This window comes from Podarcis filfolensis (genome assembly GCF_964270895.1).
Source record: "Podarcis filfolensis genome assembly, chromosome: 11".
In the NCBI taxonomy this organism is placed as follows: Eukaryota; Metazoa; Chordata; class Lepidosauria; order Squamata; family Lacertidae; genus Podarcis; species Podarcis filfolensis.
The window spans coordinates 30,729,159-30,752,532 of record NC_139613.1 but is presented as its reverse complement, the minus strand read 5'-3'; the positions used below and the strand labels follow the sequence as shown (position 1 = coordinate 30,752,532).

At 39.0% G+C, this 23,374-nt stretch overlaps 1 protein-coding gene across 10 annotated transcripts in view; it reads left to right on the top strand.

Annotated features, from left to right (window-relative positions):
- SSBP2 (single stranded DNA binding protein 2) overlaps positions 1 to 23,374 on the top strand; it is a 118,878-nt gene that overhangs the window by 55,424 nt on the left and 40,080 nt on the right. For 8 of the 10 annotated variants that reach the window (XM_083577430.1, XM_083577432.1, XM_083577433.1 and 5 more), the window contains one exon: positions 21,439 to 21,528. The exons of the other annotated variants lie outside the window; for them this stretch is intronic. In XM_083577430.1, coding sequence (XP_083433556.1) covers positions 21,439 to 21,528 — 90 coding nt within the window. The remainder of the gene's footprint in view (positions 1 to 21,438; positions 21,529 to 23,374) is intronic. 10 annotated transcript variants of the gene reach the window in all.

Genomic DNA, 23,374 nt, shown 5'->3' with positions numbered 1-23,374 from the left:
GCAGTTCAAAACCACGTGATAGGGTGAGCTCCTGTTGCTTTGTCCCAACTCCTGCCAACCTAGCAGTTTGGAAGCATACCAGTGTGAGTAGATAAATAGGTACCACTGCAGTGGGAAAATAAGTGGCATTTCTGTGTGCTCTGGGTTCCATCATGGTATTCCATGCACCAGAAACGGTTTAGACATGCTGGCCATGTGACCCGGAAAAGTTGTCTGCAGAGAAACGCTGGCTCCCTTGGCCTGAAAGCGGAGATGCGTGCTGCCCTCCATAGTTGAATTCAACTGGACTTTATCATCCAGGGGTCCTTTACTTTTTACCTTTACTGCCAGTAAGCTGTTGTACTCACCACCCTTTATTTACTTTTTTCTGATGCTTCTTTTGTCCAAATGTTTAAAATTGGAATTGGAAGAAATCCATTGACCAATTAAAAATACATTGTTCTTTAAAGTATTTATTCCCTGGACAATTTCCTCATAATTTTTTTTTTGGTTTTCTAATTTTTGTGCCCTGGTTTACATGACATACAGTGGAACCTCTACTTAACGGACATAATCCGTTCTGAAGGTCCGTCCGCTGGTTGAAATGGGACATTAGAAGAGGTGTCTTGTGCGTATGCGCATTTGGCGGTAGCGCCCTTCTGCGCATGTGCAGACAGCGGCAGCTGCTTCTGCACACACGCAAATCGCAGCAAACCCGGTGTTTACTTCTGGGTTTGCCGCGGATGCAACTTGGAACATCTGTGAAACGAGGCATATGTAAGTGGAGGTTCCACTGTACTAAGTTAAACTTTACTTGTTATTTGATAAAGCTTGAGGTTAGCAAGGAGAGAACTTAATCATGAGTCTTAATTTGGACAACATTCTAAGTCAAACCTTAACCTAGTGCATTGTAGCAGCAAAAACTACCAGAAAGGAGCAAAATAGCTATGAGCTATGTTCATGTGGTTTATCTAAGTGTGTTATGTGAACCAGTCCTTTGAGACCCTTCTGAATAATTTGGCTTCCTCCTCCTCTTCTTCCTCATCCATCTTCTTCTTCCTCTTCCTCTTCTTGCTATATATTTTTCAATTTGGAAGGAACTAGTATACCATTCCAGAAGTTTTAATATAATGTAGTAGGTGAATTGAGCTCTCATTATAAAAACTTACACTTCTGTAAAAAATGATGTTTCACAGTTGCAGCAATAATTGTGTGTGTCTAACAGGTTAACAATGCCACATATAGAGGGAATTTTATTAATTCTGGGCAGTTCCTATAACAGAAAAATCTAATCCTGATAGAAAATGCATTATGTAAAATTAATTTCTACATGGAACAAAATTCTGGAAATCATTACTCATACAGGTGTATATTCCTTTTTCCCAAATAAAAGTATGTTGTATCTGGAAATACATTATACCTCCTCAGCATTTATTTCTTTGCAGCAATAGCTTTTCATTCCATGCCGACAAAGTAACGTGCCACTGCTTGTTAAAGTTGAATATGAGCTCATCTTCACCGACTCTCCCTTATGAAATTCTGCTCTTTTTTGTTTGACTAATATACGTGGCTCTTAAAATCATCATTTTATCTCCTAATTAGTATCAAGCTTCAGAGATGGAAGTAATTATGTCAATTTCTTGCCTGACATGAACATAAATATGCTGAGGCTGTATTTTTACCTCAGGTCAATTTACAACGCCATACAAAAGTCAGCTGCTTATTATTCTCTCTCCCCCCCCCTCTCTCTCTGCATCCCAAAAGCAACCAACAATTTTTAGGGATAGAAGAGCCCATAAGCATCAGACGTCTTGCCTTTTAATTCCTAAAAGCCCTTCTAACTGTTTAAGATTGTAACACTTAAAAATATTTTCTGCCTGATTCTTTAAAGGTGCTGGTAGCTGAACCTCAAACCTTTTTACTTGCAAAGCATGAGCCCTGCCACAGAACAATGATGTGGTGTGTGTGTGTGTGTGTGTGTGTGTGTGTGTGTGTGTAACGAGATATACCAACAGATATAAAGCTACAGTGTAAAGCAAGATTTGTGTAGGCATAAATCCAACATTTTTGTTCATATATTCATAGAGGTGTTGAGTTTCTTAACTACATGATCGTTTGCTGGTGTCTGTGGAATATGGTTACCAGTAGTTAGCTCCTGCACTGATAGGGTGCTGCCAATTGCCAAAGGGATATGTACTGTACACATTGCAGAGTGACTATATGTGTGATACAATTATCTCCCCCACCCTGTTTGCAAGCTATGATGAAATGGGCAACCTTTGAGTCCCTAGATATCTCTCATGTCTTGCAAGATCCTGAGGATATATGTTATTCGAGAATCAAAATAATACAGTGGAAAAATACTTCAAGAATCTTAAAGGAAACAAATAGGTTAGAAGAGGGATCCACTAACTATTGGTTTTGAAGGAAACTATTGCTTTGTAATTGGAAAAGCTTTTCTGTGCACTTAATAGCAAGATTTGTTCTGTAAGATATTGTTGCACAAAACCTCTTAGCTGAAATGCTATAATGAATATACTATGTTTTAAAAAGCTTCTCACATGTTGCTTTTTATTAAGCTGGATTTTTTGGTTGATGTCATCAGTTTTATTTTTATTTATAAAATCTGTGGCTTTAACAATAAAGGAATCGCTTTAACCTTGCTTATATACATTCAGCTTTGAAATCTTGCAGAAATCCTTAGTGTCTTAGATGGGAAAGTACGGAATTGTAGGACTTTTTGTTTGTTGGTTGGTTTTTTGCTGATTCATTAGAACATGGAGCTGTGATTTAGTGCTGCATAAATATCCTGTTTATGCTTTATGAAGCAGTTGATACGCAGTAAAGGAAATGCCCTTCAAAAATGATAATCCTTCTCTTCTAAACCTGCACTGACTCTGAAAATCCGGTTTAAATTGTTGGGGGTTTTTTATGTATTTGGAGCAAAGGAAATTAACCAAGTTACATTGAGGTGGCTTGAATCAGAGCAAAGGTAGATATGTTCATGGTTCGATCTATTTGTCTTCCTTGGATAGAAAGATTCCTTCTGAATGAAAAAGGCTTTTGATTCATTGGAGGGATCCTGCTGGCAAAGAGTAAATTTTGCCAATTCTTTCCCTTGCCATTTGGGGAACCCATTGAAATAATAAGTGAGGGGGCACTAGGGGGTGCAGGAGGGAGAAAATATTTAGCATTGGTGCCCCAGCCCACTGAAAGCAAAGTTTGGATCCAGCTCTATTTGAAGAAGTAACAGTTCTATGGAAGTTGAGTATGTGTCATGTTTTTCACTTGAAATGTGTACTTAATTTTAGCAATAATTAAGCTAATGAGTAAAATATTTCTAGTATTACATTTTAGACATTTCTATGACTTGTGCAAACAATTTCCCTATATCAGGAGTAAATTGTTAAATTATGTTTTCTGTTAATAAATGTTCTTGTGATCTTAATAAAAGTTATGACAAATTGCTATAAATATTTATAGGCTATGTGTCATTCATTACTACAACAATAGAAAGACAATGTATATGTTCTACATTGGGATCCACATAAATTTTACTGTGCTGATTTTAGTGTCATTTAAAGACTCCACCGTAGGAGTAAGTAACTCTTCTGAAATGCCTGCCAGAAGCAGCAGACACACATTGCACTAAACCACATTTTAATATAGGGGTAACTAACCCTTAGCCTGATGGCCACACTGACCCTTGGACACGCCTACAGGAGCCACATGCCAGTGGTGGGTTTGGTGATCTCCTCCCTGTCCCCCATCCATGAACACATGCACACTACAGCATCTCTTTCCAGCTAAACTTCTCTGTTCACATTAGCACTGTGTCTACATTTTATTTTACTTGCTGTTGTTGCCACAAAAGTTAGTGGGCTCACAGGGCATGGCATTTTGCTTGGAGGACTGGATGAGGTCTCTGGGCAGGGTGGTTGGCCACCCCTGGCTTAATGTGGTGTACACAAGCCACCCTTATTCTCAAGTTTGTACTGTCCTTCTTTTCCTGGCTGGCTTGAAGGAGGAGTTCAGAAGCAAGTGATTTCCTTTACTGTGGTTTCTGCAATTGAGTCTCTTTAGCATTAACTTAATTTCAAACGAACGAAGTTCAAACGATGGTTTCTGAAACTGTATTTTTTAAAAAAAATGAACTGTAGCTATTGTTAATCACAGTCTCAGGATGTTAGTGAAGCCATGGTCAACTAAAATGGCAACTGTGAACAGAAGAGATTGGGCAGAAGGGAAATGTGCATCCATTTGTAACATCTTTTTCAGCTATCTGCTTAACTAGGGTTGCTATATTTCAAAGAGTAAAAATCCGGACAGAAAAGTTGTTGAGCTTTAAGATCAGATAAGTGCTGAAGATGCAAAGAGGTGGAGGGAACATTCTTTCATATGTGGTGGGCTTGTGAAAGGGTAAAAGTGTATAGGAAATGATCCATTGGAATGAATTGAAAAAAAATGTTTAAAAGTACTTTCCCAAAAATATCAAAGCCTATTCTTTTGGGGATAATTCAGACTGAAATTCCCAGGTGTCAAAAAAGGTTATTTTTGTATGCTACAACTGCAGCCCATGTTTGATTAGCCCAAAAATGGAAAACGATCAAGGTCCCAACCAAAGAAGAATGGCAGCTTAAGTTGACAGAATATACACAACTTGCAGACTTAACATATAGAATAAGAGAACAAGAATAACATACATTTAAAGAAGATTGGAAAATGTTTATTGAATATATGGTAAATAATTGTGTACAGCTGAAAACACTGACAGCATTAAGATAAATTCAACAGTGTAAATAAGTTTTTATGGAAGCAATAATGGAATACTGATTGGTATAGTTTTTGTAAAATATGCAGGGAATTATCTGTAAAGTGAACCTTGGAAAGAGAAGAAGGGAAGTCATTGATATCTTAAGGATGTAAAATGAGTATTTTAAATTGTAAAACAGAAATATCTATGAGAAAGTTTTAGATAACTTTAGTCAACCATCCTCTCTCCATTTGCTAAATCATCTTGTTTGTCTTTAATCACATCCACATCATAACAATTAAAGTGTTCTTATACCACTTTAACAGTCATGGAAAATCCTGGGAACTGTAGCTTGTTAAGGGTTTTGGAACTGCATCTCTCTGAGTCCAGCACCCTTAACAAACTATACAGTTCACATGATTCTCTTACAGTGGTATAAGAGTGCTTTAAATGTATGGTTTGTATGTGGCCCTAGTCTGTAAAAAATGTACAGTTTTACTGCTGACTATAATAAATAATAATAGTGTACATTACCCTCATGCATAATATTACAAGTGTGCATTTTTCAGAAGCATGTCACTATATTGAAAGTATTAAATATACTGCTTGGAATTAGGGATGCACTGAACAGCCTAATTCCATCCCACTTAAATCTCATTGGTGCTCAAACATAGGTTCATTTTGTGGTAATTCTTTTTTTAAAGAATGCATGGAAAGTCTGCCTTTTAATTGTGCACATTTTGTATGTAGTTTTCACTTAAAAATGTCCCTTTAAAAAACAACAACACCCGCACCCCTTTCAATGCATTCATCCATAAAATATTTATTTTAAATGCATTTCTTACATAAATAATACCTAATTTTGTGTGCACTTTCTGCACACAAACTGCAACACAAAAATGAGAGAAACGTGTAATCTAACTGGGAGTTGCATTCCAATCTGCAAAGTTCAGGAGTGCCTGATGGTTCATTGAAAAAAGTAAAGCAGAATAATTCTACCCCCATCTCTGCTTGGAATTGACAAGCTGAGGTCAGTCCCAAAGTGTTTTATATGAGCTTCCTTGTTTTAAGAGATCTCTGATGTAAAAACCTACTCAACTTTGATCATAGTATGATTCCAGCGTAGAAAAAATTAGATCTGAAAATCGTATGTGGTAAACAGATTGGGGCTAGGAGCAGAGATGCTGTGGGTACGTACAATGACAGGAAATAACTTGCTATATAGATTATGCAATTAGCTAATCAAGTTTTTATGTTTACAGTAGAAACTGTTAATGGCAATGCAAGGAAATGTTTCACTTCTACAATCTTTTAAAACCCAGATTCAATTAAGAAAATTGTGGTTCTTATAAATACTTTTAGTTTAAACTATATCACCATAAACTTTTAGTTTAAACGATAGTAGTATAAAAATGCAGAAAATTAACAAGATACTCAGTTTTGCAAAGCTGCCCTATAGGATACGTTACTTGAAACATAAAGCCTTAATAGCTGAAACATCTGAGAGCGGGGTAACAAATCATTATATTATGGGTTAGCTGCCATTACTAACACTATTTTTCATAATTTTAATCTAACGGCAGCATCTTCTTCTGATTCTTATGTCCTACAGTCGTTACACTAATGTGCTTCCCCTTTATTTAGGAAGTGTCTAATGGTATTTGAGGGAGGGAAAACTCATTAGCTTCCTTCCTGGCTAATGTAATTTTTATTTCCTGTTGTAACTGTGGCCTCAGCCAAAATCAACAATGAGAACAGAAAGCACCAACGTGTGCAAAACATTTGCTCATTTGATCAGAAATACATTATATAAAAACATTGTGGATAGTCATCTATTCTTTTTAACCACATCTTTTAGTGGGGTTTTGTTTTCTTTCTTTTTTTGCTCATTTTTCTTGGGTATCTTTTTGTTTCAGCTTTGTCATGATATTAGATAATTCAATATTATGTGTTATTTTTATCACTCATTTCCATCAATAAGGAGGATACAAATTCAAGACGGGCATCTTACTCTTTCCTTGGCTGACCTCAGAACCTTTCTTGCTATGTTAGGCTGTCAGCCAAGATTAAAATGAAGGGTGGGGGAGGGAATTTTCCAGTGATCAGGCCAGGGTGCTTTAGGTTCCATGGCAGACAAAATAATGGTTTCACTCAATATCTCTGTGCTGTCAAAGATAACTGTGACAGGTAAGCAAAAACTAGAGCAAACGGGGAAAAAGAAAAAAAAAACAGCTACAGGTTTAGAGAATTGGTCCTCTATTTAGAATTTTTCGCAGATTGAATTCAGTGGTAACTTGACAGTATACTTTGCTAAAGTTGCGTTAATATCACAGAGCAGAAAAAAACTGAATTAAACCAATTACAGTGGTACCTTGCATTAAGAACTTAATTCATTCCGGAGGTCTGTTCTTAACCTGAACTGTTCTTAACCTGAAGCACCACTGTAGCTAATGGGGCCTCTTGCTGCTGCTGCGCCGCCGCTGCACGATTTCTGTTCTCATCCTGAAGCAAAGTTCTTAACCTGAGGTAATACTTCTGGGTTAGCGGAGTCTGTAATCTGAAGCGTATGTAACCCGAGGTACCACTGTAAACGAGACCTGAATCTTATATCTTCTGTGCATATCATATGCAGAACATGTCAAGAAAAGATAAAATATTTGGTATCCCTTTTTGTTGTGTGCTAACAATATTGCTTTAAAACTGACTGAAAATTCATGTCATTTGCTCAATTTTTACTTAGGTCATGAAGTAAAGTATTAGATACAAATACTATGATTAGGCAAATTGTAAGCTCAAAGAGAAACTTCTGTTCTGAGCCTTCTCTTTTCAGACAATAATACCATTTGTTAAGTGCCTTCAATTCAAAATGCTGTATGGTAACATAAAACAGTAGTACTCATCTGAAATTGTGGGGTATATGTTTTTTATTTGATAGTGTTCAATGCAGAGAAAACAATGATTTGCACATACCTTGCAAAATCCCTTTATTATAACGTAAGGTAACAATGGAGAACCTGTAGCTTTACCAGTGTGGTTGGACTTTGGCTCTAGTCAGCCCCAGACAACATGGGGAGTAGTCATGGATGGTGGGAGCGGAGCCCAGCAACAACTGGAGGGTCACTTGTTTCCTATCCCTGATCTGCCATCTTGATTGAGGGATGCATCAGTAGCCATCATATGGGGGGGAAGGGTGTGGAGATGGGGAGACCTAACTTGTTAATGCTCATTAATTTCAGTGCATCTACTCTGAGTAAAACGTAGCTAAACACCACCCAAAAAATCTAAATATTGAAAATGCATCCACTACTCCAGAAGAATACATACATGGATCTTGATGGCCTGCTTACATGGATTGTATTCATGCTTCTTTAAAATCAGATCCGTTGCTTCTTTTTAAAGGTCCTTTAATGGTGAACCATATAGGTCAGCAGCGTAAATAAATCCTTGCTGCTGCTAAGGTTCAGGGAGGTTACAAAAGTAAAGTAATTGGGTCATTTGTGCATCTTTAATTTGAATACTGCATATCCAAAAAGTAACACTTAAAAGTGTTCAAGCTTCCAGTTGATCCAAAAGTTATTGACGTCAACTGTAACATTTCTTTCTTACATAACTTGTAATCAACAAATGTTACCTGATGCTCACTATGTTGCCATCTCCTTTCTGCTTCAAAACAGAATATTCCTCATCTGGGAATGTAGTGTTATCCCTTTGGTACCTTCTGAATTTTTTAAGAGAAAACAACTTGACTCCCTAATGACTAGAGATTCTAGACATTAGGTTGTATATTTAATAGCATGGAAACCAAAGGAAAGTAGTTGACTGACACGAAGCGTAATAGAATCATATCACTGTAGAGTTGGAAGGGACCGTGGGGGTTATTTAGTCCAACCCTCTGCAATGTAGGACTCTTCTGCCCAACGTAGGGCTCAAATCTGTGGCCCTGAGATTAAGAGTCTCATGTTGAATGCTGTCTGATAAAGTTGCTTCTGTCAATGGAGACTTAATTTATACTAGACAGAATTCCTGTGTAAAAATATGTGGTGCAAATTAATGAAGAGCACAGTCCTAAACTTTTGTGCAGTGATAACTTTCTGGCAATGCCCATCACATGAGATGCAAGGCCTGCAGCAGCAGAGCTGAGGCTTTATGTATGCTCCGTACTAGGCCTTGTTCCTGGGGCCTTGCATCTCACCCATGGTTTTCTATTGCCATGTCACTTTCAATGTAATAGGAATTGTTTCTTCTGTAAGCACTCCATTCAGCACTTTGCATTTACAGTCTAACACACACAAACACAGAGACATGGGTGGCGCTGTGGTCTAAACCACTGAGCATAGGGCTTGCCGCTCGGAAGGTCGGCGGTTCGAATCCCCACAACGGGGTGAGCTCCCATTGCTCGGTCCCAGCTCCTGCCAACCTAGCAGTTCGAAAGCATATCAAAGTGCAAGTAGATAAATAGGCGGGAAGGTAAATGGCGTTTCCATGTGCTGCTCTGGTTCACCAGAAGCAGCTTAGTCATGACACGGAAAAACTGTCTGAGGACAAACGGCGGCTCCCTTAGCCAGTAAAGCAAGATGAGCACCGCAGCCCCAGGGTCCTTTACCTTTACCTTTTTACACACACAAACACACACACACACACAATTTCTACAATCATGTTTGGTTGGAGAGGCAGTGTAGGAAAATCTCAGTATGTGGCAAAGCATTGTCATGTGTATATTCATCACTGACTGCTCTGGGTTAGCAGCAGTCACATTATTGTAAAGGAATATCGCTGGCCTTTAATATAGATGAAATAATGCTATTTAGAGTTACCTCCTGTTTAGTTTGTTCCCACACTACTGTAATTAATTAACAAGTTTTATATACTGCTTGATTTTAATAAACCTCAAAGCAATTTGCAAACAAACCCCACAGTATTATCAACGAAATAGATACTTAACAAAACATACAGAACTCATTAAAATGAACAATAAGTTAAAAACAGATTAAAATACACGTCTTGATAAGGCTTGCCAAAACAAAAATCTTTTAGGCAGGTGCCAGACAGAGTACAGTGAAGGTGTTTGTCTGATGTGAAAAGGCAGGAAGTTCTAGTGTATAGGTGCTGCCACACTAAAAGATTGACTTCTTACAACTGTGGAATGAGCATTATGTGACACCTGTAGCAGCACCACTTCTGCAGTTTGAAGTGGTCAAGTGGTCAAGTAATCTCTCTGCCCATGTCTAACTTGAACCAGGCCTTGCATGGTTCAGCTATAGCAGCACGATTCTTGCATTAGTGTACTCATGCAGTCTTGATTCAGTGCATTATGTTATTGCAACAGACCACTGTTAGATCCACTTTCAGCCTTGCAGAGTCGACCATATATGTTTGGCTAGCTGAGACAAGGCAGTTGTGGTAACTACAAACTATTTCTGTAGTATATAGCGCCAATCTGCTTTGTCTAATATGAGCATAATTCTTGGTGCTGACATCTGTCAGAGTTATCAAAGTAGAATGGTGACCTATATTTTCTGCTCACTTGTAGATGAACCAGCTCCCTTGTACTTGAATCCTACAGTTAGAATCATATATAAGAATATCTTATCCCTTATAAACCTAATTGATCACTGCTCTCTGTAGGTGAGGGCCTCCTGTAGACACCTTATCTGCAGGAGTTCCATTTTGCTCAATATACCTGTAGGACTAAGATCTTTAATGTTGTGGCAGCTACCATTTGGAATTTCCTTCCCTTGAATATTAGGTAGGCACTGTTTCTGTTGTCTTTTCAGCCCTACTAAAGACTTCCTTCATTCAGCAAGCCTTTTAAGATGAGAGCTTTCCCAATCTGCATCTGTACTGGAATTGTTTTTAGGATAGGTATGTTTGTTTGTCACCTGTCTGCAGCCCTGCGCTAGTTTGAGAAGAAGGGGGAGATATATAATTAATTAATTAATTAATTATAAATCCTACTTGGTTCAGTTAATCTTTTTGTCTTAATGGTGCATGCATATCAAGTATGCCATTGGCCTTAAAGGAAATGGAGCAATGATTTTTATCTGTAATTATTATTTTATGTTGATTCTGCCCTTATTCTAAGGAGTTCAGGATGGCATGGAACCTGGTCTCCCCACATCCAAGTAATTTTTATTGTTGCAATAGCCCTGTGTGGTAAATTAGACTGAGAGATAGTGACTGGCCCTAGATTACCCAGTGAGTTTTATGGCTATTAACTTCAGCCCAGGTCTCTTGATTTAGTCTCAACAACACACTGCAACACTTTGCCACATTGGGTCTTACTCTTTCTTTTCCCATATAAGATCTTAGTTATGCTGCTGTGCTTTTGGTCCTTAATATATGGTGATAAAAGTGTTTTTTCATCTAATGAAACCTGGGAATCAATTAAACTTTAAATGATACAATACGATTCCAAAGCTAAATAGGTTCTTGAGCACTTCATCTTCTCTTAAGAAATTGTTGCTTGAAATAAATAAAGAAACTACCTCATAAGATGTAAGCAGTGAATATTCAAGTCTTCAGTGGCAGTTAAAAATGTAAAAATGTTGATGCATAAAATTTGGAAGTTCTAATTATAGCTGGAATGTGCTTAGTGTTACAAAACCTGTGATAATAATTAATTCTCTAAGGAAAATGAACCCCTACAGATAACCACTCTTGGGATATAGTATTAAGCGAATGACATGATTGTTTGGAAGTTAAATTAGTAAACTTCTCTAACAAACGTATGTGAGTGTGGAATTTTGAGTAATCTTTCTGGGCTACCAAGTTCCTTTCTGCTGGTCATCCTGAGTCTGACATGATGGGCGGTGAATACCTAAATTATTATTCTAAGTAAGAGTAATTATCTTAGTTATTATCTTTCTGTAGAACAGAATATTAGTATATTGCATAACTTGGAGAAGACTTCCTGGTGGCCATCAATTTCCAGGGACTTAATCTTCTATATTTGTTTTTAAACATTTTTGAGAGTATCCCATTACAAGTGAACATGGGGAAAGTCTGTTTCTTCATCACCCACAGAATTATGAAAAATGTCTATGACAGGTTCAAATATGGGCATTCTGTTATATTGCACTGTGGTATTTATTGGTGCACCCTGTTTTTATCATATACATGCTGCTACTGAATCAAGTTTTATGCTGTTAAACGTAGCTCTAGTCGTTGATGGGCAAAACCTATGTAGACATCCTCAGGTGATTAGAGTATAAATAAAGAAAACCATTAGAGCATATTAGTAAGAAATTTGTCAGTTAGGCTTGCCTTTCATAATGACAGCTTGCCTTGCTGCCCATGATGATGATGATGATGATAAACAATAACAACAACAATTTATTATTATACCCTACCCATCTGGCTGGGTTTCCCCAGCCACTCTGGACGACTCCCAACCGAATGTTAAAAACACAATATAGCATTAAACATTAAAAACTTCTCTAAATAGGGCTGCCTTCAGATGTCTTTTAAAAGTAAGATAGTTGCTTACAGTGGTACCTCGGGTTACAGACGCTTCAGGTTACAGACTCCGCTAACCAAGAAATAGTACCTCGGGTTAAGAACTTTGCTTCAGGATGAGAACAGAAATCACATGGCGGCGGTGCGATGGCAGCAGGAGGCCCCATTAGCTAAAGTGGTACCTCAGGTTAAGAACAGTTTCAGCTTAAGAACAGACCTCCAGAATGAATTAAGTTCTTAACCCAAGGTACCACTGTATTTCCTTGACATCTGATGGGAGGGCGTTCCACAGGGCAGGCACCACTACCGAGAGGGTCCTCTGCCTGGTTCCCTGTAACTTCACAGACAAGCAGCTTTTCTGAAAACTAAAATGCAACTTTGGTGCTTAAATCTGGTATGTTCCTTGATATTCATGGATATTGCTAAAGTTCCTGAATTTTCTTTCATTAGGATTGTGAGTCTTTTTGTTTAACTTTCAGATGTAAAACTAGCCTATTATTTCTGATCATCTTACCTTTTGATCTTAGGAGCAAGGTGAATATAACATGGAGAAGCTTTTCCTTGATCTCATAATTTTATAATTTTAGAAGTTAATATGATAGCTTCTATAACATAGAATAAAAAGATGAAATGCCACTAGAACATGAAAAGTCAAACATTTACATTTAACTGTGATAATTTTAAGAGATTTCATTGTAATCAGCATTTTATATCAATGCAGCTTAATAAAGTAGGGCATGATCCAGTATCTTGCAGTCTGTCACTGCTCCATGTGGGTGACATTACATTTTGTGACCCCATATATTATTGCTGGTGGTTCCTGGTGCCTTGTGTGTGTGTGTGGGGGGGGTGTTCTTCTGTAAATCCCCATTCTGTAAGGTAGCAATGAAAGTCCTCCATGCCTTCTGAACCAGACAGCGCAATTCTGAGATCTAGGTTACTAGTAAATATGAACTCCTGATATGTCCTCTTACTCCCCCCCGAGTGTTTATTTCAAAATGTAACCATAAATTCAATCTAATTTATGGACCCTAGCTTGCTGGGCTTAGCCTGGGAAGTAGGGTAGCATCTTTTCAGAGCCTAGAAATCTGACTCTGTAGCTTTGAGTAGATACTACTATAATATGATGACCGCCTCATCAGAAAATAGGAAATTACAGGTAAGCAAAAAATAAATAATTTTTTTACATGCGATTTATTCTCCCACCCCCACCCCCCATGTACATCAGTGTGCTCGTAATGATGACTTTAAAATATATAAATGAAACTGCCACAAGCAAGAAAGAGTTACTACAACAAGCTTGGCTCCATCTCCCTGCCAGAGGCTTCTATAACTCGTGTAAGCCTGATTACCCTCTCTTGCAGCGAAAGGAACTTAATTCTGTTTCCCCACCTGCTTTTTTTCTAGAATGTTACTAAATGTTAAATTCTTCCCACGAACAGTGCAAGGCTATGTATCTGAATGCATTTTTGTTTCTTAACAGGTAAGGTGTTTATGTTTAGCCACAAATATATTTTTTTAGCATTTTTCATAAAATATATCAGAAAGAATATTATAATGTTCGAAATGAAAGCCATTCATTGCAATAAAACTCCATTAAAATATTGAGGGGAGTCCTTCCAGTGACTTCAATAGAAGGTCATTGTAAGTTAAATGGAAGCTATTCAGTAGTTATGTTGTAGAGGTTCAGCATGGAGGAAAATATTGCCGTGAGTATTGTAGTTTCCAGCAGATAGAAGCAATTTTGATCTCAAAAGAACTAGAGGGCAGGAAGTTAAGTGTTAATTCTGGGAAGGATGTATTTATTTGTAGTGTAACTGTACCTCATTTTTAAACTGTAGCACCAAAGGTCTTTAAATACTTTAACATATCAGTGCCATAAACTTGACAAGTGTAATACTCCCAGGCTGCAATCCTATGCTCACTTACTCCTGTTATACACAGTTTATAATAGCATGGTGAATTTAGCTGTGTGAATTGGACCTATGTGATATTTCAATGCAAATGAAATACTTTACCTCTGCTCACTACATTGCTCTAAGTAATGGCATCTTAATATTAAAGAGTACCACACTGATTCTGTAAATCTGCTGTAGCTGCCACAACAGAAACTGTAGCAGCACTGAAAAAGCTGAAGCCACTTCTCGTATTGAGAAATGCAGGAAAGATGCTCTGGCCTGTTCCTAATTTTTTACATAAGAAATCCATTGCTAAGAGGGAGAGAAGGAGAGAGAGCGACGGGGGGGGGGGGACACCACACAAATGCTGAGGAACCTCTACTCTCTTACAGTATTTGTTGGGGATATCCCTGATGGCCACTGATTTAAGTTCTTATGCCAATGTCTGAAGATAGGATGCATTAGCATAATATTTCAAGTTGTGCCGAAACATTTTATGCTACTTTAGACACTGCAGTCAATGGTTTGGATCCAGAGTTTACCACATCTAGTGAAGTTTGTGGAAGCCGACCTACCTGCTCCCTCCTCGCTATGGCAGCCCCTCCCAACCCCCATAAGATACTATAGTAAACATTGGTATACCCTGCAGAATCTGGAGGAATGTGGGAGAATGGAATATCTTAAAATTGGGTTGAGACAACGTCAGCAAACAGATCCAGATATATATGTGAACTTACTTTACTATGGTGAGATCTTCATTATGAGGAGTACTCCATTCCTGTTGGGCAATACAATTGCCATATATATTAGTTACTGCTGATTGTTTCCACAGGGTTTTTTCTCTTCCCCAGTGATGCTTCATGTGTCGAGGTTAAGAAAGGTATCTACATAAATAATAGGGGAGTATTTTCCATAAGTCATTTCCAAATAAAATAATGACTATTCTACAGTCTTAAATGCCAGTTCTTTTTATACTGCACTCCTGGAACCTGAGGAATGAATTATATTTCAGTCAGCTTACTATTTTATATGGAATGGCAAGGTACACTACATTTAAATCCTGCAGTTTCTCATATTTATGATATTTCGTATTATGATGTTGTTAAGGCCATATATCAGGATTTTTTCTACACAGTCTTGCATCTTTCACATTTGTCTACAAGTTCTAAAACAACAAGTAACTGTCAGTTTAGGAATCATTAGTTATCTGTTGTTAACAGCTATTAGCAATTAAATGGGATCATGTGGGGTACACAGGGTTCTGTCTTGTCCCCAGTGCTATTTAATATCTCTGTAAAGTAATTGAAAGCAATCATTAGGAGATTAGGGATGAGGTGTCCCTAGTATGTTGATGGCACTTGGTTCTATTCCTCTGTAATATCTGAGTTAGGAGAGTCTACGCAGGTCCTAGAATAGTGCCAGGATGCTATGCTAGGCTGGATGAGGGTCAGTAAACCGACATTGCAACCTGACAGGACAAAGCCACTATGGTTGGGCAGTTCCATTGTCTGGGAACTAGACAAGTTGCCTGTTTGTGGTATCCCTCTTGATAAAGGGACAGGTAGTTTGGGAAGCTCTTAGATCCAGCATTGTTGAGGGAGGCAAAAGTGTCCTTCCTATCGAGCAGCACCTTTTACTAATACTGGCAGGTATGCAACAGCTGTTCCTGGACAGGCATAGTCTGGCCACAATGATCCATGCAATGGTAACCTCGGGGTTGGATTACTGCAATGCACTGTGTGGGCTAAAATTGGTATGGAAGCTGCAGCAGGTACAGAATGCTGTGGCTAAGATGTGATGTGGAACAGCCTGCTCAGAACACATTACACCAACATTGAAAGAACTGCATTGACTGCATGCATGTTACCAAGCCAGTTCAAGGAACTAGTAGCGTGGCTATTTTGTCCTCCCCCTTCTAGCCTCCAGCATCACCCACACACTGCTCTGCAGGGGCCTCCAACTGATAAGAACAGCTTGTCAAAAGGCTGCAGGGGGAAGGAGAGATTTTTTTTTGGAGGGGGAAAGGCTCCTCCCTCTAACTCCAGCACAGCTGAAACTCCACTGAGTGTAAGTGTGGTTTCAACTATATATATTTGCATATTTCACACTAATGTTGACTGGCTTAAAATAGATAATATCTAAAGTCTATCAAAACTAACAATCAAGTTTCTTCACTTCTGCCACCACCTGTCTAGAGTTGTCTGGTCCGAAAATGCTAGAAACTTTCTCAGAAATGCAAAGAAACACTTAGGTGGACCTTAGCTGTTCAGCTCTTTCATCAACTGAATAATACATTGGCAAATGTCTCCCCAACTTAAACTGATGTGGTCACTGTGGCAGAAAACGGAATCCCTTTAAGATGCAGGGTTCCAAAGCTTTGGAGGGCTTCTAGATTAAAATCAACACTTCTTGGTCCATAATCAAATCATGGATTATAGCAACTTTAATACATTAATTAACTTAATTACATTTGTTAATTAAAGTAATTAAGCTTGCATTAAACAGCACAAGCAAATAATTGATTCTCAGCTAGCCGATAGGCCGAGTTCCTGAAGCCACTAGATCTGATTCTGTATATGATAGGGCTCGTTTTTGTTCCATGTTTCTGCATAGGTTTATACTTACTTAGTTATTGTCTTCATCTCTTATTTGGCTTTCTTTCCTGTTATAATGTACTGTATAAAGAAGGTGGTAGCTTATGGCTTAGGAACGGAAAGCTATTTCACTCTGCTCTGTTGATAGCCTACTGTGGTGCTGCTGTTCCGTTTTGCTCACCTTAAGGAAGTAGCCAGGAGAAAAGAAATGTGCTCCTCCCGTGCAGGAACACATTCCAAAGGATTATACTTTTCCCACTTGTTTTTAATTGGCATGGATACCTGGGCCATACCTAGAATCTATTGCATACAAACAGCACAGCCATGCTTCCTCTCATGTAGGGTGACTTTGAGACACTGTCCTGACATAGCGCATATGGAAGGCATTGAGGCATCGCTCCTGACAGCTGTGAGTTACCCGCGACTCACTTCCATAAAGTCTGGAAGAACTTCTCCTTGGTAATGGACATTGGATCATATTCTCCCATACTCCCTTGGAGAGGCGAGCCATTGCCATAGCTGCCTTGCCAATATGCTTGTCTAGCTCAGTGTCAATGGAGAGGTTGCTGGTTGTGGTGGAACCCAAGTAGACAAAATTGTCTACCACCTCAAGCATGTGATTGCCAATGCTGATGCATGGAGTGCTAGTGATGTACAGTGGTGCCTCGGGTTAAGAACTTAATTCGTTCCAGAGGTCCGTTCTTAACCTGAAACTGTTCATAACCTGAAGCATCACTTTAGCTAATGGGGCCTCCCCCTGCCGCTGTACCGCCAGAGTACAATTTCTCTTCTCATCCTGAAGCAAAGTTCTTAACCCAAGGTACTATTTTTGGGTTAGCGGAGTCTGTAACCTGAAGCGTCTGTAACCTGAAGCTTATGTAACCCGAGGTACCACTGTACTGACCCAGGATGTTGGTCTTCGTCAGAGCTGCAGACACTGAGGAAGCTCTGCAGAAGCTCATGAACTGTTTTGCCCAAGCCTGCAAGGAGTTTCAGCCTTAACACCAGCCTGACAAAGAAGGTAAAAAGGTAAAGGACTCCTGGACGGTTAAGTCCAGTCGAATTTGACTATGGGGTGCAGCACTCATCTCCGCTTTCAGGCCGAGGGAGCTGGCATTTGTCCGCAGACAGCTTTTCCGGATCAGTTGGCCAGCGTGACTAAACCGCTTCTGGTGCAACGGAACACCGTGACGGAAGCCAGAGCACACAAAAATGCTGTTTACCTTCCTGTCGCAGCGGCATCAATTTATCTCCTCTCGCTGCTATGCTTTTGAACTGCTAGGTTGGCAGGAACTGGGACAAATCAACCGGAGCTTACCCCATTGTGCGGATTTGAGCAAAGACTTAACATCCTGGGTCAGGACATCGCCAACACTCCACTCATCAGTTTTCATATTCAATCAGCAATTTCACTTTAGGTTTCTTCATGTAGGCTAAGACACAGTTACTATTCCTTCTCCCTGACTAGGACAAGCTTTAAACCCTCACCAGTGTAAGATACCTGCACCACTCCCAATTTTTCTCTAACTAGAAATAATACCCACTTGTGAGGGTAGGTAAACACAGTTTTGCAGAGAAAGCAGGCACTGGAGTGCAGTGGCTGACTTTGGGCTCTCAAATTTCAGTGGTGCCCTGTGTGACACTAAAATTCAGTTCTTCCTTGCATCTTGCACTCCGTTCTCCAGCGCTGCTGTGGCACCCCCTGCAATGTGGTGCCCAGTGCGGCCATATGGGTCACACTACCCTAAAACCACCTCTGTGGAGTGGGAAGGGTTCAAGCTCCCCATATCCATTTTTCCAAAGCCCTAAATTATTATTTCCTCCTAAATGTTCTTGGATCTCAGCATTATCTGCTACTGAGAGGCATGTGATGGTACATGTGTCAGGTTTATGTTGCCACTAAGAGTGCGGTAAGATTAAAGCAAAGCATGGTATTTATTGGTGTGAAAGGAGATATTAATCCCACCCCTCCAGCTGGGTCTGTTCTCCCTGAAAATGGGAATAATGCAATCTTGCAATGCAGTCACAGCCAAGACCTCAGATGCAGACCTTTAAATATTTCTAGAACCAACAAGACCTAACCCTCGCTTCCATAGTAAACCATTTGCTAATTGCCCCCCTTAGTCATTTAAGTTTATTTTCATCCTGCAACCTATGGATTGTGTTTGCTTTAATTCATGTTACCTTCTTCCATAATGCAGTTCAGGAAGCTTGTTCTCTAAGGACCTTTGTATTACAGCTGTGGCTTTCTTGGGAATCGTGATGAGCTCAGCAACGTCTGCCTTTAATGTTCAAAACAATCATTGAGCAATAAAAATTAGGGCTCTTTTTGCAATTATTGATTTTGTACTAAGATGACTATCTCCCCTTCCCCTTGAAACTCATAAAATTTCAAATAGAAGCTTAAGTTGTTTCGTACTGCTACTCGTGGTAGAAGGCTTTGAGGCATATGATGTTTGTTTTGTATGTGTTTAGCACAAAAAGAAGAGCATTGACCAGACAATCTTTCAATCTAAGATTATGATAGATTAAGAAATGTTGACACTTCCATTCAGATTTTCCTTTGTGAAATTTAAGAGCGTTTTAATGGCTTACTGATTACAAATAGGTGGTGCTGTATTAAGATTGATATGAAATGTTTCAGAAGAGTCTCTTACTTTCAGTTTCTTGTAGGCTGGTTTAACTTCTTAAATTAGTCATGTAAAATGTCTGCCCATGGAAATCAGTATCACACAGATTTTCCAAAGCTGTAACCATAAACCGGACCTAACATATCTAAGCTCTGGGTTACAGAAAGCGTTGTAGTTGCCACATAATGCATCTGTATGGAGCTTCACCTCTGATCTATTTAAAAAGGTCTTTCCATGGGCTCTGAACATGATACTTGAAATGGCCTAAAGAGGACCACTTTGGGAGGTATTGTCGAGGCACGTTCAAAACAGTTTTTAGTTCATATTTCTTGATCTGGGTATGTATGATTGTATTGCAGCCTTTTTTGCAAGCTTTGGTATTGAAATTTCTTTAAAGAACCCACTATAATGCATTCAATGAGTGTTTAAAATACGTTGTACGCCAAAAGATAGCATTCAGTTTTGCCTGTGCTTTTTCTTGTCATACCACTTTAGTTGGCAAGATTTGCAGAATTTAATGATTGAATTGCTAATCAGCAGACAAATTTTCAACTTGAAAAATAAACAAGCATTGTACAACCTGAGCTTATTGTCCTGCCCCACCCCATTTTTGTTTAACCTGGGGCGGGGGAAAGAAATGCTTTATGCCAGCCTAATCACATTTAGTTTCTTATGTTCTTGGAATTTCACTGCACACTTTCTTAAGCTGGACATTATGTCAAAAACTTGGAAATGTAATTCGCAATGTTCTTCTACATACAGGGTGCAAAAGTGACATCCAGTGGCCAATTACATTAATTAGAATAAGTTGTATTCCATAGGGCAGATTTCAGCAATTCATTAATAAAATGAAAGTAAATCTCCTTAAGTTTTATGCTCATAGGATCGTGCTGTCATATTTCTTTGCATTGCTTCAGTCTCACACAATTACAAAATGTTCTGTTCAGATGAAGACTTTAGAAATTAAATCCAACGGGAGGCATAATAATTTTTGTAGTGGATCCCTGCTTGTTCTTCATCAGGAGCTTTATTTCCTATTTGCTCAGTTTGAAGGATGTCTAAAGGTAGCTAATTTCACCCTCTGTTTCACTTAGGAAACCTAATTTCTTTTGTTTGTTTCAAAAATTAACATCTTTTTTCACCAAGAAGCATGGGAAAAATATTGATCTGTTTGTAAGCTAATCTTATTTTAAAGCTTTTGGTAAACTTTCAACACCATGAGGTTATATCTACAACATTATTACCAATAGAACAGAATACCCCACAAATGCAGCACTGAGGTGTAGAAATGTTCATTCTGACAGAATTTCAATTTTTACACATAGTGAAACTGCTTTACAATGGCTGTGGAAAACAGTGGAGACAAAGGGAGGGTTCATTTTCTCCCTTCCACCTGCCTATCCATGCAGCATGTTAATTTTCCCCACCTTAGTTCTTGCTTTACCAAAATTCATCATTATCCAAGTTCAGTTGGGTCACTGGCTCTTTTAAATTAACCTAAAAGTAGCCACAATGGCTCCTGAGGAAGACCAGGGCCATAATACTTGGGGGACACAAAAGGCCACCCCCCCAAGCTATTTTATGCCACAGAAGGGAGTAGGGAAAAGACTGGTACCACATGGGTACCAAGCTCAAAATGCAGCTGCTTTTAAACAAAGAGCAGGATATAAAGAGATTGTGTCTGGTTCAATCTGCAATGTTCTTAACTGTGTTTGGGTCTTGCCCATAATGCCATGCCCTACTTTGAATATTTACTGCTTTGGCTGACCCATGCTTGTTCCTTGTTTTGTACAGAAGCTTAATTTTGGGCAGAGTTGTTGTAAAAGCATATACAAACAGATGGTTGAGCTGGGCTTCAGTTAAGCTAAATTAGTATTAAGATTTAAAAATCTGAAGCTTATTCCGTGTGCAAGTGTAAGGCAGCCATTTAGTCAAGGAATTTAAGTTTGAGCTTAACATTTCACTTGTATATTTTGAAAATGAGGACTAATGATTGAAAATGGAGGCGACTATGAAAAATGTCATGCAGAGAATTCCTTTCTGCCTTGCCACACTGTGGTCAAAGTAGTATTTTGGTTTTATGCCTATTGTGCAATGACAAAGGTTTATTTTCCCTTTGTTCTTTTCAGAGCGCTGCAGCAGCTCCCAGTCCAGTGCTAGGAAACATTCCCCCAGGAGATGGCATGCCAGTAGGTCCTGTACCACCCGGTTTTTTTCAGGTATTCAGACAAATTATGAATTTTAGGACTTAGAAATGGGTCGGTAGCATTATTTGGCACTGCCAGAAAAGAGTATCACTTCAAATTCTGTATAAAATGCATAGTATTTAAGAACACTAGCGGGTGGGATGAGGAATTAGGACAGGTTCAGTGATCAATAAAAGGCAAGCTTTAAGCTGTTTTATGTCAGGAGTTGGAAATTGTGAAACAGTGCAGTAATATTCACTGTTATAGAATAGTAGATGTGCAATAGTTCCTTAGTCTAATTATGTAACAGGGGAGGTATTTTCTACACTAACATAAGGAACTGGTTACTTAATATTGTCTTCTAATTAGAATCCATCTAACTGAAATAGCATTATTCTTATACATTACAGGTTAGCAGTGTTGTGGAAGAGCAGTAGAATAATGCAAATTCAAACTAGAAACTCTAGGAAGCTGTTTCTACTCTTTAACAGGTAGCTATGTAAATCTGTGTATAGGTGTGTTTTTGGTCTGCTCTCGTATCAGCAGTCCTGCTACTAGTTATGTTAAGATAAGTGAGAAAAACATTAGGTTAGGAAGCAAGTTACAGAAAGCTTCTTCTCTGAAAGAGAGACTAGAAAACCAAGTTAATGGGAGTGTACTGCCTTCATTGACTATTTCTGACTTCAGGCATAGAGCACAATAATAATTCAGGGTACACCATAATATATATTATGTTCTATTGTGTAAGTCGGAGAGAGGTGTTGGTTTACTTATTGTAACAGTCTGATGAGCACAGAGAGAAGTACCGCTAACATATATTGAGAAAGAGTCTGCTGATTGTGGCCTGTAGCCTTTTCAAGCAGAGATGGAGATGTGAAACTGCCCACAACTGTGGTGTACTGTTCCCAGGATAGAGAAAAATGATTGAACAAATTTTAAAAAATTTAAAAATAGTATTTTCTATTAAAGCATCAATTCTGGTAAATGCCATCTCTTTTCTAAAAGTGAAAACAACGAAAATGCCACCACTGGAGTGGGCTGAATCTGTGTGCTTTATTAGATGTTTCAAGTGGACAGATTATCGGGGACGCGGGTGGCGCTGTGGATAAAACCTCAGCGCCTAGGACTTGCCGATCGTCAGGTCGGCGGTTCAAATCCCCGCGGCGGGATGCGCTCCCGTTGCTCGGTCCCAGCGCCTGCCAACCTAGCAGTTTGAAAGCACCCCCGGGTGCAAGTAGATAAATAGGGACCGCTTACTAGCGGGAAGGTAAATGGCGTTTCCGTGTACTGCGCTGGCTCGCCAGATGCAGCTTGTCACGCTGGCCACGTGACCCGGAAGTGTCTTCGGACAGCCCTGGCCCCCGGCCTCTTAAGCGAGATGGGCGCGCAACCCCAGAGTCGGACACGACTGGCCCGTACGGGCAGGGGTACCTTTACCTTTACCTATAAAAACTAGATCGTATATATCCATTTGAAAACGTTCAGTGATAGACCATTTTTTAAATATCAAAAATTAATATAAAGACAAGTTTGAACGACTATGCAGGTTTTCTAAAAATTGTCTAATTATCATAAGTAAAACTGCAGTACTCTGGAAAGAACTTGTGTTATTTGGACCCATGTCTTTTAAAGGTTTGTCCTCTGTTCTTTTTCCACCTGTGTCTACCCCTTGGGATTTCCTTTCTGTGTGATGCTTCAGATCCTTGATAATACCATCCAGTTCATTTAACCACAACCTATGACCCTTGAGGTTTTTTACTGAAGCAAAAGGATTAATTCTATCCTTGTATGAAAACTGTAGTGATTTGAGGATTATATTGTCCATTTGAGAGCAATTCTTTTGTCTCTCCACTTTTCCGCATTTGGTAACACAGACCAG